Source organism: Cynoglossus semilaevis, chromosome 1 (assembly GCF_000523025.1).
Source record: "Cynoglossus semilaevis isolate Cse_v1.0 chromosome 1, Cse_v1.0, whole genome shotgun sequence".
Taxonomy (NCBI): domain Eukaryota; kingdom Metazoa; phylum Chordata; class Actinopteri; order Pleuronectiformes; family Cynoglossidae; genus Cynoglossus; species Cynoglossus semilaevis.
The window spans coordinates 26,454,180-26,468,645 of record NC_024307.1 but is presented as its reverse complement, the minus strand read 5'-3'; the positions used below and the strand labels follow the sequence as shown (position 1 = coordinate 26,468,645).

Here is a 14,466-nt window from a genome sequence, read left to right as displayed (position 1 = left end):
ACTAGCCCAGAGACTCACATAGAGTACATAATTACCTACGTCACTCATGCTAACTCATTCTAACGAAAGTGAATGTAGCACAAGCCAATGTATGATGAACAACCAAGAATGTAAACAAAGATGTCTTCCGCTTATAGCACCGTGTGATGACGTATTCGTCCGCCCCACTCGTCAACTAGTTCCCGTGCAAACTAGTTTGTGAGTTTGAATGCCATACGTCGAAATGATGGAACAAGACTTGTTTATAGGAGATGGTGACGTAACCACAAAAAGTCTTAGGTAAAGTTTGTCTTAATATGTGAAGGTGACCAGACAGAATTTTTACATGAAATAAAATGCACCCCAATGACCCAATGCAGTTTTCCAGAACTGTCCTCAGAACTTTTTATCCACACCAACACCAGCATTTTGAGTATTCTAAACTCTAACTTTAAATTAAGTGAATTCCAACAGGACAATTAGTGACGGTATTATTTATTTGAAAACTCTCATTGTTTTTGTGATCGCTAAACAGCTATAGAAAAACACACTGGGTGATAAATAATTTACATTCACACAGAGAGAGTACTAAGTCAAAAGTTCACAAAATTTTGAGGAATCATTTTTGTTAAAGCAAAAAAGCAAAAATCAATATTTAATAAACAAGTGTCTCTATTGTTAATGAAATGGAAGTTAAATGTGTCCAGCAGGTTGTGTTAAATTTGATTTTGATTGTTTTTCTTACCTATTAAATAGCAAACATGTTCTTTCCCCACTGTCAATCAGATGTGGTTCCATGTGGCCAATGTGCCTTAATCCTTACATTAATCCCATTTCTAATGCTTTATTCTACGTTGCTTGTCAGCCAATGACTGATCTCATCCCCGTTCAACCTAATCCACTCTATATTGTTCCTCGCTGTCTCCAGGGCCTGCTGCCTGGGCATCTTCCCAGCACCAGCGTCTGGCGTTAGATTGAAGAAATGCTCCATCTGCAAAATCAATGTGGAGAGGTTTTTGTGATGAACATGTTGACAAAAATGTATATATTCTACTCCCCACATACTATACTACGTCAGTGTGGTTCCATAGTGCACTGTAATGGCTGTCACGCCTGCTTAAACATCTGCCTTACATGCAGAAGGTCCTGGGTTTGAGCTCCAGAGGAACCACATACTTAATGGCGCCTCATGTGGCAGCCTGTGTGGGTTGCAAAGACTCAGACTGTGAGTTTCCTCATTGTGGAGCCTTATAAGGGACTAATGTATATTTTCCATAGTCCAGATTGACTTCATGTATGCCTTTAGTATTCAGGCATGCAACAAGTGATACATGTGTAGCATCAGGACCATGAAAAAGAAGTTTCAGTGCCTTCTGTTTGTCAGAGAGGTGTCAAAGGTAAAATACTAAGAATTTGTGGGCTGCATACTATCTTATTGATCTGACTCCGTTTCCTTGGCGATGCGTGCCATTTGCGTGTCTTCATTGTAAAACTGATCGACCTCCTGCTTCTAAAATTCTTAGAAGTTCACTCTTGTTCTATTCATCAGACATCCAGTGACCTGCAGTGAGGTGGGCACCTCCCCACACCCTTTGGATATGTTACATATCTAATCACTGTTTACACACAGATATGACACAATAATTTGACTGAAAAAGAAACAGTTGGAGACAGTGGTGTACACATACTCTAAGTATGAGTGAGGCTGATTGAATAAATAGAGTTTCTAACCTTCCAAAGTTGGAGATCTGTATTGTATGTGGTGCTTATTTGATTGAGCAGACGACCAAGGTTCCTGTCATTGATGGTGTACCTGTGAGGACAAAAAGAATAATGGGATTATTTCATTAGGAGTGTGCTGCCCTTGATATGTTTTCTAAGGGGATTGTTTATACATTTAAAAGTCCTAATACTTTTACAAACTCTGCGATTGTGTTGTAGTCAAAACAATTTGTGTTTCTTATGGTAGAAAGTGGAGGATGAATGGACTTTGTTAAGAAACTATAGTTTGATCTATAAAATGATCAATCATCATTTCAACATTCAAGTAAAGGGTGACAAGCACATCCTTAGTTTCCTATTATGTTGATCCTCAGGCCAAGCTGGGTTTATTTAGTGTGTCAACCAAATGGACCATTTCCTTTTGTACAATTGATTTTTTTGGTATAAGCTTTTTAATGTGAATGAATGATGTCACAAGCTAAACATCTGCTTTTCTTTATCAAACAGAAATAATTTAAGATTTTTTTTTTTTGCTTTTGTTCCAAATCTCATTACAGCTAAATTTAATCTAAATATTAGTCCATATCAGCACTGACCTTTTGACCAGATAGTCCCAGTTGAGTGTGGTCCAGTCCCAGGCCATGTCTTGTCCCAGCTCATTGTAAGACACATACCGTACCACAGTGAACAAATCCTGACTCCTCACCACAGTCTCATTCTTAGTGGCCTCCAGCAACCTGTAAGGCAGAAAGTGCGAGGTTTTCAAATCTTTGACTCCCTCTGCTCTGTCTCTCTCCTCCCTCACCGTCTTTACTTCACAGAATACTTCACGTGATCCAGGCCTGACACATCTATCATTATTATTATCTCTTGTTACTATAATTTTGTTATATAATATAATAAATATAAATATATATATAATATAAATATGCATTACCATTATAACTTTTACTTGTTTTTTTAGCTCCATGTTTCTCCCTGCAAGTTTTTTTGTTTTTATACTTTTTTGCATTTTTGTATAGTACATTCACTACATGTACTACATTCACAGATTAGTGCAAACTCAAAGAACATTTAAAGGCATTACAGTCCAAATTTAAAGCTGTTTTAATCTCAAGCTCTATCTATGTTTTGAAAAAAATTCAAGTAATAAAGAGGGAATTTTGACCAATGAGAATTGTAAACAGACCAACACAGTAACGATATGTACCCTTTCCACCATGAAAAGAACCACCTGAAAAGATACTGTGAAACTGCAATACAGAAATCAAGTAATAAAACATTATTATAATTTGTATCACATAATCTCACATGTTCACATTAACAATCATTGGTTTATTATTTTTTAAACTCAAAACAACCGCACAAATCTGAGTGACGTTGCTGCCTGCTAGAAACCAATACAGGGAATCAGCGCTTAGCTCAATGCTAATTTACATTTAAATTCCCATAGACAGGCTAATGTGTTGGTAGCACTCTGAAGTTCTATTTACTGAAATAACTTAAATGACAAAGGATAGCACTAATTAATGTAAGATGGTCAAATACGTGTGTCGCCTCAGGTTAAGTGGAGACAAATGTACAACAATTGGAATAGTAACAACTTAGCCTTAAACCCTGTGTCAGTGGAGTGAGAGGAGACCCAGGACAAACCTACGGTACATGTCCTAAAGTCCTATCTCTGTCTATAGCTGGAATGGCTTCAAAAATGCTAAAACCCATCAGAACTTAACAAATTAGAATTTTATACTTCATATTCATATTCATGGCTAAATGTACAATTTTTAACCAGGTCGTAGAAGGAGACGTTTTGGTTACCTGTATAATAATTCTATGTTCCCCACAGAGGCCAGTCCATAGAGGAGCTTATCCTTCTCTTGAGCCAAAGAAGTGTCAATGTACTTCTGGAACATAGAGTTCCACTTGGCTTCAGTGCCAGAGTTCTTCATTCCATAGCGATATACCAACAACCGCAGATTTACTGGCACACTGCTGCAATTCAAAAGGTTAGAAAAATGGTTTATAATTATATTCAACAAGACGTTAAAGTTAAACAAAAGCTGAGTGTGTGTGTGTGTGTGTGCCATCTTTTGACCTAAGGTCCTCACTTATCCTCTGCCAAAATGGTGTGTAGTTCCACATTGAATGCAGCTAGTGGTCTGTTTCCTTGCAATGCTGAATCGACCAGCCCTATTTTAAACATCCTCTGTTGAGTACAACATGTTCTATGGATAGTTTTGAACTATATGAGCTGTAGGTTATTAGGAACAACTGTGAGGATAATTAGGCAGACTTGCTTCCAGAACTCTGGATTTGGATTTATGGGTCAATCATTTTCTCGTTGAGTGATTGGAAGAAAAGAATAATTTGCTAAAGGAGGAATTTTTTAGATTTGACCTTCAATTTTGCTTGAATTGTGGATTTAAGTTGTAGAAATACCTGGATGAACATTGCTGAATGTAAGAATCACAGAGAAACTACTTATTTGCCATCAGCTCTGACTGTACAACTTGATGATTTGTACAGAAAAATAATTCAAGTACAAAAGTTCATTATACATTCTATATATGTGTGTTTAGCAGGACTCACATGTTTCACATATAAGAAGACAGAAAGTGATCTGATACCTTATATTTCCCCCAATCCAGCCATCAAAAATGCGGGATGCTTCATTTAGCGCCGCCGTGTCTCCCATCTGACAGGCGATACTGAGCACTGTCTCCCTCAACAACCTGTCAATCATGTCCAAAACAAAATCAAACATCAGTAAAAAAATATTGCCCTCTCATATAAATACTAGCTGGATAGTTGCTATTTTACTACTAATGACATCATAGTTCTATATAATAATGCAGTGTTCCTGCTCTACCTTTCTGTCTGTGTTCCTGTGTCATTCCATCCAAGGGTTGATGCGATGACCTTAACATGTTTTTGAAAGAGTTTCTAAAAAAAAGGGAAAAGAAGAAGAAAAAAAAGTTGTTTTTCATCCCAACTGACAGCCATCAAAATAAAACTTCAACAAAGTATTGACACGTTTGTACATGTGGACAAAAAACATTTTGAAAATGATGTCAAATGACTTAACACTATTATGTTTCTTCTACATAACCTGTAATTGAGGACTTCTAGGTCTCTACCTTGTTCTCAGTGGCCAATAATTGAGCTTGGTCATATACAGACTGTCATTGGGAGTATTTCTTGTTGATATCTGTGTACTTCCTGACAAACAAATGATTACTGTTTCAAATCAGCTCTAAAACCATACCGTATATGTATATATACTATATATATATATATCCTATATATATATGTATATATAGTATATGTATATATATATCTAAAACCATCACTCCAAAACCATATAGCTATATATCATTTATATTCTGTGGTTCTGCTCTGATATATTTAAAATTAAGAGAAAATAATATTCCTGCTCACCTGAAACTTTGGATACAGTGTAGTATTGCTTGACAACATGTCGCGGACGTAGCTGATGGACGAGGCCACACGGTCCCACACTATGTAGTCAGTCTCATTGGACAGGTACATGGTGAGAGTGAAGGCATTGCCGTAATCTATGATGTTGGCCCTACATAATGAAATGAAATGATTGTGATGATTGGCTTTATATTCGATCATGTGCATCCACGTTTATGTGATTTGTGTGTGTTTTACCTTGAAAGTGCAAAGACATCATCAATAAAACTGGTTCGATCAGCTGCAGTGAATTCCTGTTAAAGAAAAGCAAAAAAAAAAAAAAAATCAGTGATTTGATTTTAAAAAAATGTGATATAAATAGACATTCAAATAATGATCTTCTGTTTTCTGTCAATTCCATAACCTGTGTCTAAAATACTGGGCAAATTAGTGTATTTAGTGGGAGATACAGGAGTTCCTGTTCTTCTGTCTATGGAAAGTGTTGCTAAAGTGATGTTGTTGAATTGCTTAAATAAAACTACCCATAAGGACAATGAGACACCAAACAGCATTAGAGTATTACTCAGTATCAGGTGTTCCAATATCAGACCCAACATCTGTACTGTTATCCCTACGTACTTACAACATTAGTCGTTTCAAGGTACAGTACTATACTGTACTGTACACTATACATGGCTGTCTTCACCATTCAACGTCTTGGTGGAACTAATTTTGTTTTGTCTTCACAATGTCTATGAAGAGGTTGAAGAGTTCCGTTAGGAGCACATATTTACTCTTCTCCCCTCCACCAGTTAGCTGAGCATATTTCTGTATGGCAGTTACCATGTGACTGTGACGAAGCTTTTCGCTGATAGAGCTCCACGTGTGATTTTCATAGTTGACTCTGTAGAAACCGATGTGATCATTGTTGACCTTGATCAGACCGTCTGCTGCCGGAGAGTAGCCCACGACGACAAGGTCTAAATAATAATAATAATAAAAAAGAAAACTGCTATCAGAGAGTTCCGGTGACACATTGTAAAGGGAGTATTTTCCTGTGTATGTTTGTCTGAGTAATAAGTAAATGTAATGACAAAATATTTATCAAAAGATTACCATTACTGCTACTGTTAAATATGGTTGACCCATTCTTGTCACTTCCCACAGAGAGCCATTTGACAGGGAATGTCCACTTGTACCTGTAAAAAAACACAAAGACAGAAACAAGTGTTTTTTTGAAGACAGCGACAGTATGCACTTCCTTAAAATGTGCCGAGGTGCAATTGTTATTTGTCAGTCTGTAGCACAGGTTCCAGTGCAGAAACATGGGAACATTTGTCATTCCAATTGGGTGAAAGTTGGACCATACCACATTTCCACCCCAACACCCTCTAGGTCTGCCTCTGAACCCAAGTGGTTTAGATCCTTTCATTTCTACAGCTCGACTAGTCACGATAAATCAAAAAGATTTGTCTGAACATCCCATGTGTGATTCCTGCCTGAACACTGTGTGTCACTGACAGATTTTAGATTGCTCTGTAAATCAAACAGCACATATTGAGTCTGTCTTCAGTGAAATTCCATTCCGTTTGTAGCACTCGCGATTATTTCAATGGACTTTTTCAGCATCCAAACACTGATCACCTGACTGCTGCCTTGACATTAACAGCATATTCATAATTTGTAGAAAATATGTCTTTAATAAAACAAAAGCAAAAAACAACATAATAAAGCATTACAAAGCAGGGTATTTTGTAGATGGCCAGAATGTTGAACTGGGTAATGACGAAAATCTATATTATATTTACTGAAAAAGGGACTTCACTGAAAATAAGGGGATCCAGGATAGATCCCTGGGGCGCACCTGAGTAAAGAAATACTATAATTCTAGTTCTATTTTGCACAGAAGAACACATTTTTTGGTAACTAGCAAGCGGGAAAATATTTCAGTGTTTCCTATAAATTCCGTGTTACTTTCATGGTTATGAGTAACAGTCATATCTGCCATATTTTATTGGTCCCTTAATCCACTGCAGGCTTCAACCAGTCAACTCGCTTCATCTGCATCTCTTACCCAAGAGGTGTGGGGGGCTGGGTGGGATCAGCTTTAGGATCCAGGAGGAAACGCTTCTGGGTCAGTTTAGCATCAGTGTCGGAGACCAGCACATTAACCACGGGATAACCCATTTGTTTGGTCCATGTGTCCATAACATCTGCAACAGGAAGTCCACTCACCTGATACAAAGGGGACAATGACAAAACAGGGTGTTAGAATCATGTTCCACTTATCTTTTTTTTAACTTCAGAGCATGACAAACTGATTAAGAGAAGATGCGGTGGGTGATAGTTCCGCTGTTGAAATAAATTCATAAATGAACTAACATGATTAAATAAAGGGCAGAAAAAGTTACTGAGTGAAAAATATTTTTCATCTCCTTTGTATGTCGTACCAGCTACATCAAGTATGTTCCTTTCTGCTAACCCTGACTGTTTTTTCCAACCACCTCAGGGCAAAACTGCATACAGATGGAAGTCTTTGAATATCCCCCTGAAGCTCCTGCATTAAAATAGTTTGAAAAATAAAAATCAAGCACCAACATACACTTGCGAGGGATTCCCAGAAGTTGGCTGTTTTGGCATTCATGAAGAAGTACTCCTTCAAATATTTCTGAAAACAAAAAAAATAAATCAGTGAACACACACCACAACAGTGCTTGGATCAATATTCATTTGTGTTCGCTGCAATAAATAAACAGTTTATTTTTATTATGATGCTGCTACAGTGAAGGACCTACCCGACAGCCATCTCTGAACATGTCTCTGCCCATCCAGTCCTCCAGCATCCTTAATATGGATGCCCCCTGGGAAATTAAAGTTTTACTTTACAAATACTCTGCTCAACATGAAGTCTCCGAATTAGTTTCTGGTCTGCTGATACTATTATTTTTCAAATATCTGCACAAAAAATATCGGGCACAAAAATGTTAGCTGAACACACTGACAAACTGAAAGCTACGTTATACACAGTCTAGCGACCATTCCAACACATTTAGGTTCATCCATCCATTCATTCTCATCAGCAGTCTCCATGACCACCACCCAAATCACAGTGCACCGTACCAACCCCCCCTGAACTTTCCTGTGGGTGGTCAGTCCACTGGAAGGTACCAACCACCCTAACAGGGACTTGAACTTGCCCAGGAGGTGAACCCTGGGGTTCCACACTGATGACAGAGACACTGACTCTGGGCCAAAGCGCCACACACATTTAAGTATATTCTACAAATAGAGCTAAAGAAAATGAATGAATATTAGACAGTTTACCATCAGGTCCTACCTTGCTGTATGAGATGGCATCAAACACAGAGGTAATCTCTGCTGGGGTGGACACATTCACAATGATGGGATGTGAGGACAGGAGAGCGTCACTAACCATGACAGGAAGAACGTCGCCGAGTAACATGATGTCTCGCTGCAGAACACAGGTCAGAAGGAAGCCTCTTAGTAAAGAGACCTCCAGCGTAGGGGACGGTAAGTGTACTGTAGTGCTACTCACCATGCCCCAGCTAGGCTCAGCCTTTTCCACACCAATGTACTCAAAGAAACTAGCAAAGCCCTCGTTCAGCCAGAGGTCATCCCACCAGTCCATGGTAACAATGTTTCCAAACCACTAGGAGAGACAGCAGGGACTTAGACTTAGGGGAGTGGATCATTGCTGAGAGTGGTCTGCTGCTAAGGTCCAAAACAAATATTTTTCTTATATTTTTTACTTCTTTTTCTGTATTATTTTGTCATCACAGAGATAGATAAACCCAAAAGAACAGGAGGAGAACTCTGTACATACAGAACACACACTGTGTAGGGCCCCGTGTTTGTTCTGAACAGTATGTGCATATTGTATGACTGATGCAGCTCACCTATGCACATCATTTTTATAGTGTGATACACAGAAGCTGACCTTCGTCATCTACTGGGGAATTTGATTGATAACAGCCACAACTGTTAAGAGTTAATACAATAGGAGTGTGTGCAGCTCATACATTTGCTGACTTATTGAAATATGAGTCTCATCAAGCTCTCCCTACATTTGTGAATAATAATAATAATAATAATAATAATTAAAAACAGCCATTTCTATTTTTATTTTTTAATTGCTCTACCTAAGCCCAAATTCTTAACTTAGCTTTGTGTGAGTTTTGTTCTACTTTTGATGCAGAGCCTAAAAATGTTTAAAGAAACATTTTTAAGAAAAAACTGCTCTTAGTATTTTCACGTTTTATGTTGGCTCACTTTTATGAACTGATAATGTGCCTGTCGGTAAACTGACGTTTGTTTCCTAACTGACTTTGCTGATTAAGATCACAGTGAGTTGTTTGATTTTATTGTCTTGTAAAGTTCAAGGTCTCTTTCATGTTTCTTGATGTGTCATTGTTGATGTCGAACTCAAATTCACAGTGGGTCAAAATTAAAAATTGGGACGAAGTCGTGGGCCAAACTCAATATTTATTGAAAAATTGATGGCAATTGTTTATGTTTTCCCTTCTCTCCAGATAATGTTGATTTTTTTTCCATATGGAAACAAACTTAGTTTTGCATAAACATTGAATCTGTAACAACCAAAGCTAAATATTATAAAGACATGAGAAATTAAATTTGAAATAAAACACACATCAGTGGTGTTTGTTTCTTATTATGTCTCTTTATCTGTAGTCTTTCCAGTTCCTTTTAATGTTAATCTTTTTTTTCACAGGCAACAACAACAAAAAACCCCAAAATGCTCTAACATAGTGCATACACCACTAATACTACAAATCCTGTCAGTATATAGGGTCTACATACAGACAGGCCAACTCTAGTTAACATTTGATATGATCTCACGGGCCAAATATAATTACACCACGGGCCAGATTTGGCCCCCGGGCCTGAGCTTGACACGTGTGACTTACAGCTTTGTTGTGCATGCCAACAAAATGACACTATGTTCTTTGGTCTTATCTTCACAGCTGTCACATTTTATAGTTGTGAATGACTGAGAGTGCTGTTTCAACGTTTATTGTAGTTAAAGTTAAACTAATTTTACCGCTTCAATGTGGCATAAAATGACTAAAGATAAGAAAAAAACCATTGTGCTTGCCAAATTCCCACTTTAACACCGAACAGATCATCGGTTTTTATTATGGCTGTATTTGCAATAGGGGGAAACAGCATGGGGAAATGTATCAGGAGGAAAATACTTTTATCTTTTTATGAGATTTCTTCTAACAGGTGTCATAATTTTATCACAAAATGATTTATATGACAGTGATGTGTTCTTTTTTTTAAGGTGATGCATGTGGTCTACTGTCTTGAGTCTAGTGTGCTTTACCAGGCATACTAAATCAGTTTACCACTTAAGAGTCTGTGCAGATGTATGAATTCTTGTATGTAGCTAGTGTTACCTGATGAACGAGCTCATGGGCGATAACACTGGCCACTCGCTGCTTGTTGTAGGAGGAAGACTCGCTTTCATCGTACAGCAGGTTGGTCTCCCTGTAGGTGATGAGACCCCAGTTCTCCATGGCACCGGTGCCAAAGTCAGGGATGGCGATCTTATCTAAAATTTAGATTGAGATTAGACAGCACTGGTTACAGCCTTTAAAAAATACATTTAATTACCAGGGATTTTTGGTAAAAGAAAAAAAAAGTGAGACTGCTTTTCTTTGTAAATTTAAACGCATACCTAGCTTGTCCAGGGAGTATGTCATATTGAAGTATTCTTCAAAATAATCAAAGATGACTTTGGTTGTGTTCGCTGCATACACTGCAGTTTTCAGTTGAGAGGGTTGTGCGTATATTCTCAGCTGTGACAGATAGAAAAACAGATAGATAGACAGATAGACAGATAGATAGATAGATAGATAGATAGATAGATGGATGGATGGATGGATGGATGGATGATAGATAGATAGATAGATAGATAGATAGATAGATAGTCAGTCAGATTTTCAATGCAGTATCGCTGAACTGACATAATAGCACATACTGCTTTACTCACAGGGATTCCACTGGCTGACCTTTTCTCCACGTACTTAAACTTGTGCACTGCAAAACATACCAAATAGGTACTCATGGGGACCGACTTCTTGAAGGTGGACTTTACTTTATTGTCAGGCAGTTGTTGTGGTTCTCCCTGTAGACAGAGATCGTTCGAGTTAATCAGTGACTGTGAATGTCACACCAGCCATAAAGTCTCCTCTGCTTGTTGGTTTTTAAGGGTATATGATAAACTCATCTTTTGACCTTTTATTGACTTGACTTTTGCATCTATGGCATCAGTCATTCCATTCATGTGTATGTAATCCCCCATTTTACTCCTCCAAATGAAACGTGTTATTTAGAATTTTAGAGATATTTTCTAGATATAATAATAATAAAAATAATAATAATAAATACAGGAATTGAACAAAAAGTACAGCTCTATATTAAGCTGGTCTGACTAGAATGATTTCAGTCCTACCTCCATAGGCATATTAGATAAACTGCTGTAGTCTGAATGATGAATGATAGAGATCTTGTATGTGGCCTTCTTGTTTGGTTCATCAAAGCAGGGAAATGACTTCCGGGCATCTGTTGGCTCATGATCAGTTGCAGCAATCTTCCTGGGGACCAAATAATAGTAGGGCTTGTTGCATTTCATTACAGTGTGGACATACAAAAGGGTAACGTCAAACATTTTCATTTAATGATGGCTAGATGAACTTGACATGCATTTTATACTTCCATTAAAACCCAGTTACAGCTAAGCAGTTTTTTCTCAGTTTCTCAGTATTAAACCACTACTTCTTTTAAACCACATCACAGAGGTACCTGCTGGATACAACCATCATGTAGAAGGAACAGTGAAAGTGAACTCCTCGTCACTGTGACACAGCTCACCACTGCACACAACCAAATGTGACCTCTGTTTTTAACCCATCACCACAGTGAACAGTGGCAGCTTTAAGAACCAGGGAGCAGTGAGTGGGGACGGAGCCATGACAGAGCACCTCAGTGGGAACTTGACAGCTGGGGGACTCCAACCTGGAACCTTCAGGACCCAGGTTCGCTTCCTTAACTAAGCCACCACTGCCCCAGAAGTAAGGGGTCCATGCTTACTGCCTACTGCTCATATATTCTCAGTGAAGTGACTGTTTGTCATCATCATCTAGCCTCCACTGTAGTTTAATTAATAGTTCCATAAAAAAAACCCAACAGAAATGCCTATAGCGCTGTGTGACAACACATTCATCCTCTCTACTCGCCCACTACTTCCCATGCAAAATTTTAATTAACGCCGTATGTCGGAATGATAATTAAGACTTTCTTAATAAATTTATGTTTGAAATGGTGACGTAACCATGAAACGCTGAAGCCTTCTGGTGGAAGGTGTGGGGGGGATTATGTAGCAATAGAAAAGGAAAGGAGAGCCAAGTTTATGACCTGTAACAACTGCTGCTGATTATTGAATCTGCTGAAGGCACTCTCACTGTCTGTGGATCACAGCCACCAGTGATCGCATCAACGCAGGCATCGTTGCTGCTTTTACTCCTCTTCAAGTGCTACGAAACATGTAATGACAATTGTAGTGATTGATGTAGTAATCATTACAGATTTACTGACTCCACATCTTGTCAAATTGGGTGAATATCGCCATTTTGATTTAGAAGCTTTCCAGAGAGCAGGCAAAGGAGTGAAAAGTTCATCTGCCAAATAATCACTGCTGCTTGTGTTGATATTAAGTTACTGTGAATTCTCAGTAGAATGTGACAAGAGCATTAACGATAGAATTTGAACTTTAACCTCTGACATTTACTTTTTCCTTCAGTGTCCCATCAGCTTTGTGCTCACTGTAGCTTCTTCAGTGAAGTCTCAGTGAAGTGGGATTAGCTGGTGAATTTAAAAAGAAGTTGACTGTTGTCTTTAAATAATCACCAACTAAAACAGGACCAAACATTTGCAAGGACCCAATACTGATTAAGGACAAAATATTTCTTGTTACTTTTTTCTTTGTTAAAAAAAAATCTACATATTCCTACATACTAGGAACGTCTTTAGTTCTATTTGACTGTGGTCACACAGGTCACATGGTGTTTTTATACTTACTTTATTTCGCCCTCCTCTTTGTAAACGACTGTGTAAAATCCCACCACAGAACCGTTGAGCCATCCTTGGAAGTCCAGGCTGAGTACATACACCTCTCCTGGATTCGTGACCTGCAGCTCTTTTTCAGCCTCCACTACCACGTACTCTTGAGGTTCATATTCGAAGCATCTTGTGACCTGCAGCTCCTGCTGTTCCCCCTGTTTGTTTACTATCTTTAATCTTGGCGTGGCACTGACAAAGGTCTCCCTTATGTGAAGCCATAGATGTTTTGTAGCCTTACTGACTTCCACTTGGATGTCCACAGTGCCTGTGTAAATGTCCGTCTCAAGGTCTGGCTCCAGGTTGAGGTCATAATGAACAGGTTTCACATAATTGGGGAGACGGAAACCAGTCCAGTCCCCATTGGAGTCCGTGGAGGGTTTGCACGGGCCTCGGCCAGGCGGAGGCGGCGGAGTAGTAGGCTCTGGTGTTGGAGATGTGGACTTGTCTGATCTGGAGAGGCCAACCCCGAGACCCACTGCCAAAGAGACCACCACCACTGTAGCACATATGATGATCACATGCTTACCCCGGATGCAGTAGCGCTTTTGTCCCTTGTCGTAGTCCATGCTTTCAACCATGATTAACCTCCTAATCTACAGAGAACTGTCAAACTGCAAACTATCTCACCGCAGACAGAAAGATGCAAATTTCACCTAATGTCAGAGCTCCTACATTATTTACTGTGAATGCTAAACTGAAGGTCGCTGCTGCAGTGAAGAAAGCGAAGACAGTTTTCTTCACTGTGAGGAGAATCCCACAGCGAGCAAGAACTTTATTTTGTCTACTGCACAGCTGACACACCCAGCGTCCCTCTTAAGCCGTGTTAAACATCAACAAACCAGCCTGTAAATCAATACCACATGTTTGTGTGTGTCTATATATTTCTACACCAGTCAGAAATGTCTCAGTGTTGGATTCAGTGGATACTGTTGTTAATAGCCAATGGACTGAAATAATGATTACAAGAGAGTGTAATGAAAACACAGCAATGGGTGCATTGTGTTCAGTCACATTATTAGGATTAATACTTAACATAGTGCAATTGAAAAAAAGGTGTATTTTACCAAAACCAAAACAAACCAAAAAAAGTGTGTTTTAAAAGAAACAATCAAACAAAAAAGTGTAATCTTGTCAACAATATTTGTTTGGCAACGATTTATCTTGAGCATCTGCTCTTTGAAGTTT

The 14,466-nt window shown here is 38.6% G+C and overlaps 1 protein-coding gene across 1 annotated transcript; it reads right to left on the bottom strand.

The window, feature by feature from the left end:
- Positions 1-457: 457 nt before the first annotated feature.
- Positions 458-14,066, bottom strand: enpep (glutamyl aminopeptidase). Its single transcript, XM_008322628.2, has 20 exons — positions 13,240-14,066; positions 11,615-11,756; positions 11,153-11,287; positions 10,838-10,958; positions 10,557-10,711; positions 8,675-8,788; positions 8,456-8,590; positions 7,914-7,979; positions 7,721-7,786; positions 7,193-7,353; positions 6,235-6,317; positions 5,962-6,098; positions 5,377-5,432; positions 5,140-5,290; positions 4,571-4,644; positions 4,329-4,433; positions 3,520-3,693; positions 2,298-2,438; positions 1,711-1,792; positions 458-970 (listed from the first exon to the last, which is right to left on the bottom strand). Exons 1-20 carry the CDS (start codon positions 13,857-13,859, stop codon positions 824-826), a joined length of 2,865 nt encoding a protein of 954 aa, XP_008320850.1. The 5' UTR covers positions 13,860-14,066; the 3' UTR covers positions 458-823.
- Positions 14,067-14,466: the final 400 nt, after the last annotated feature.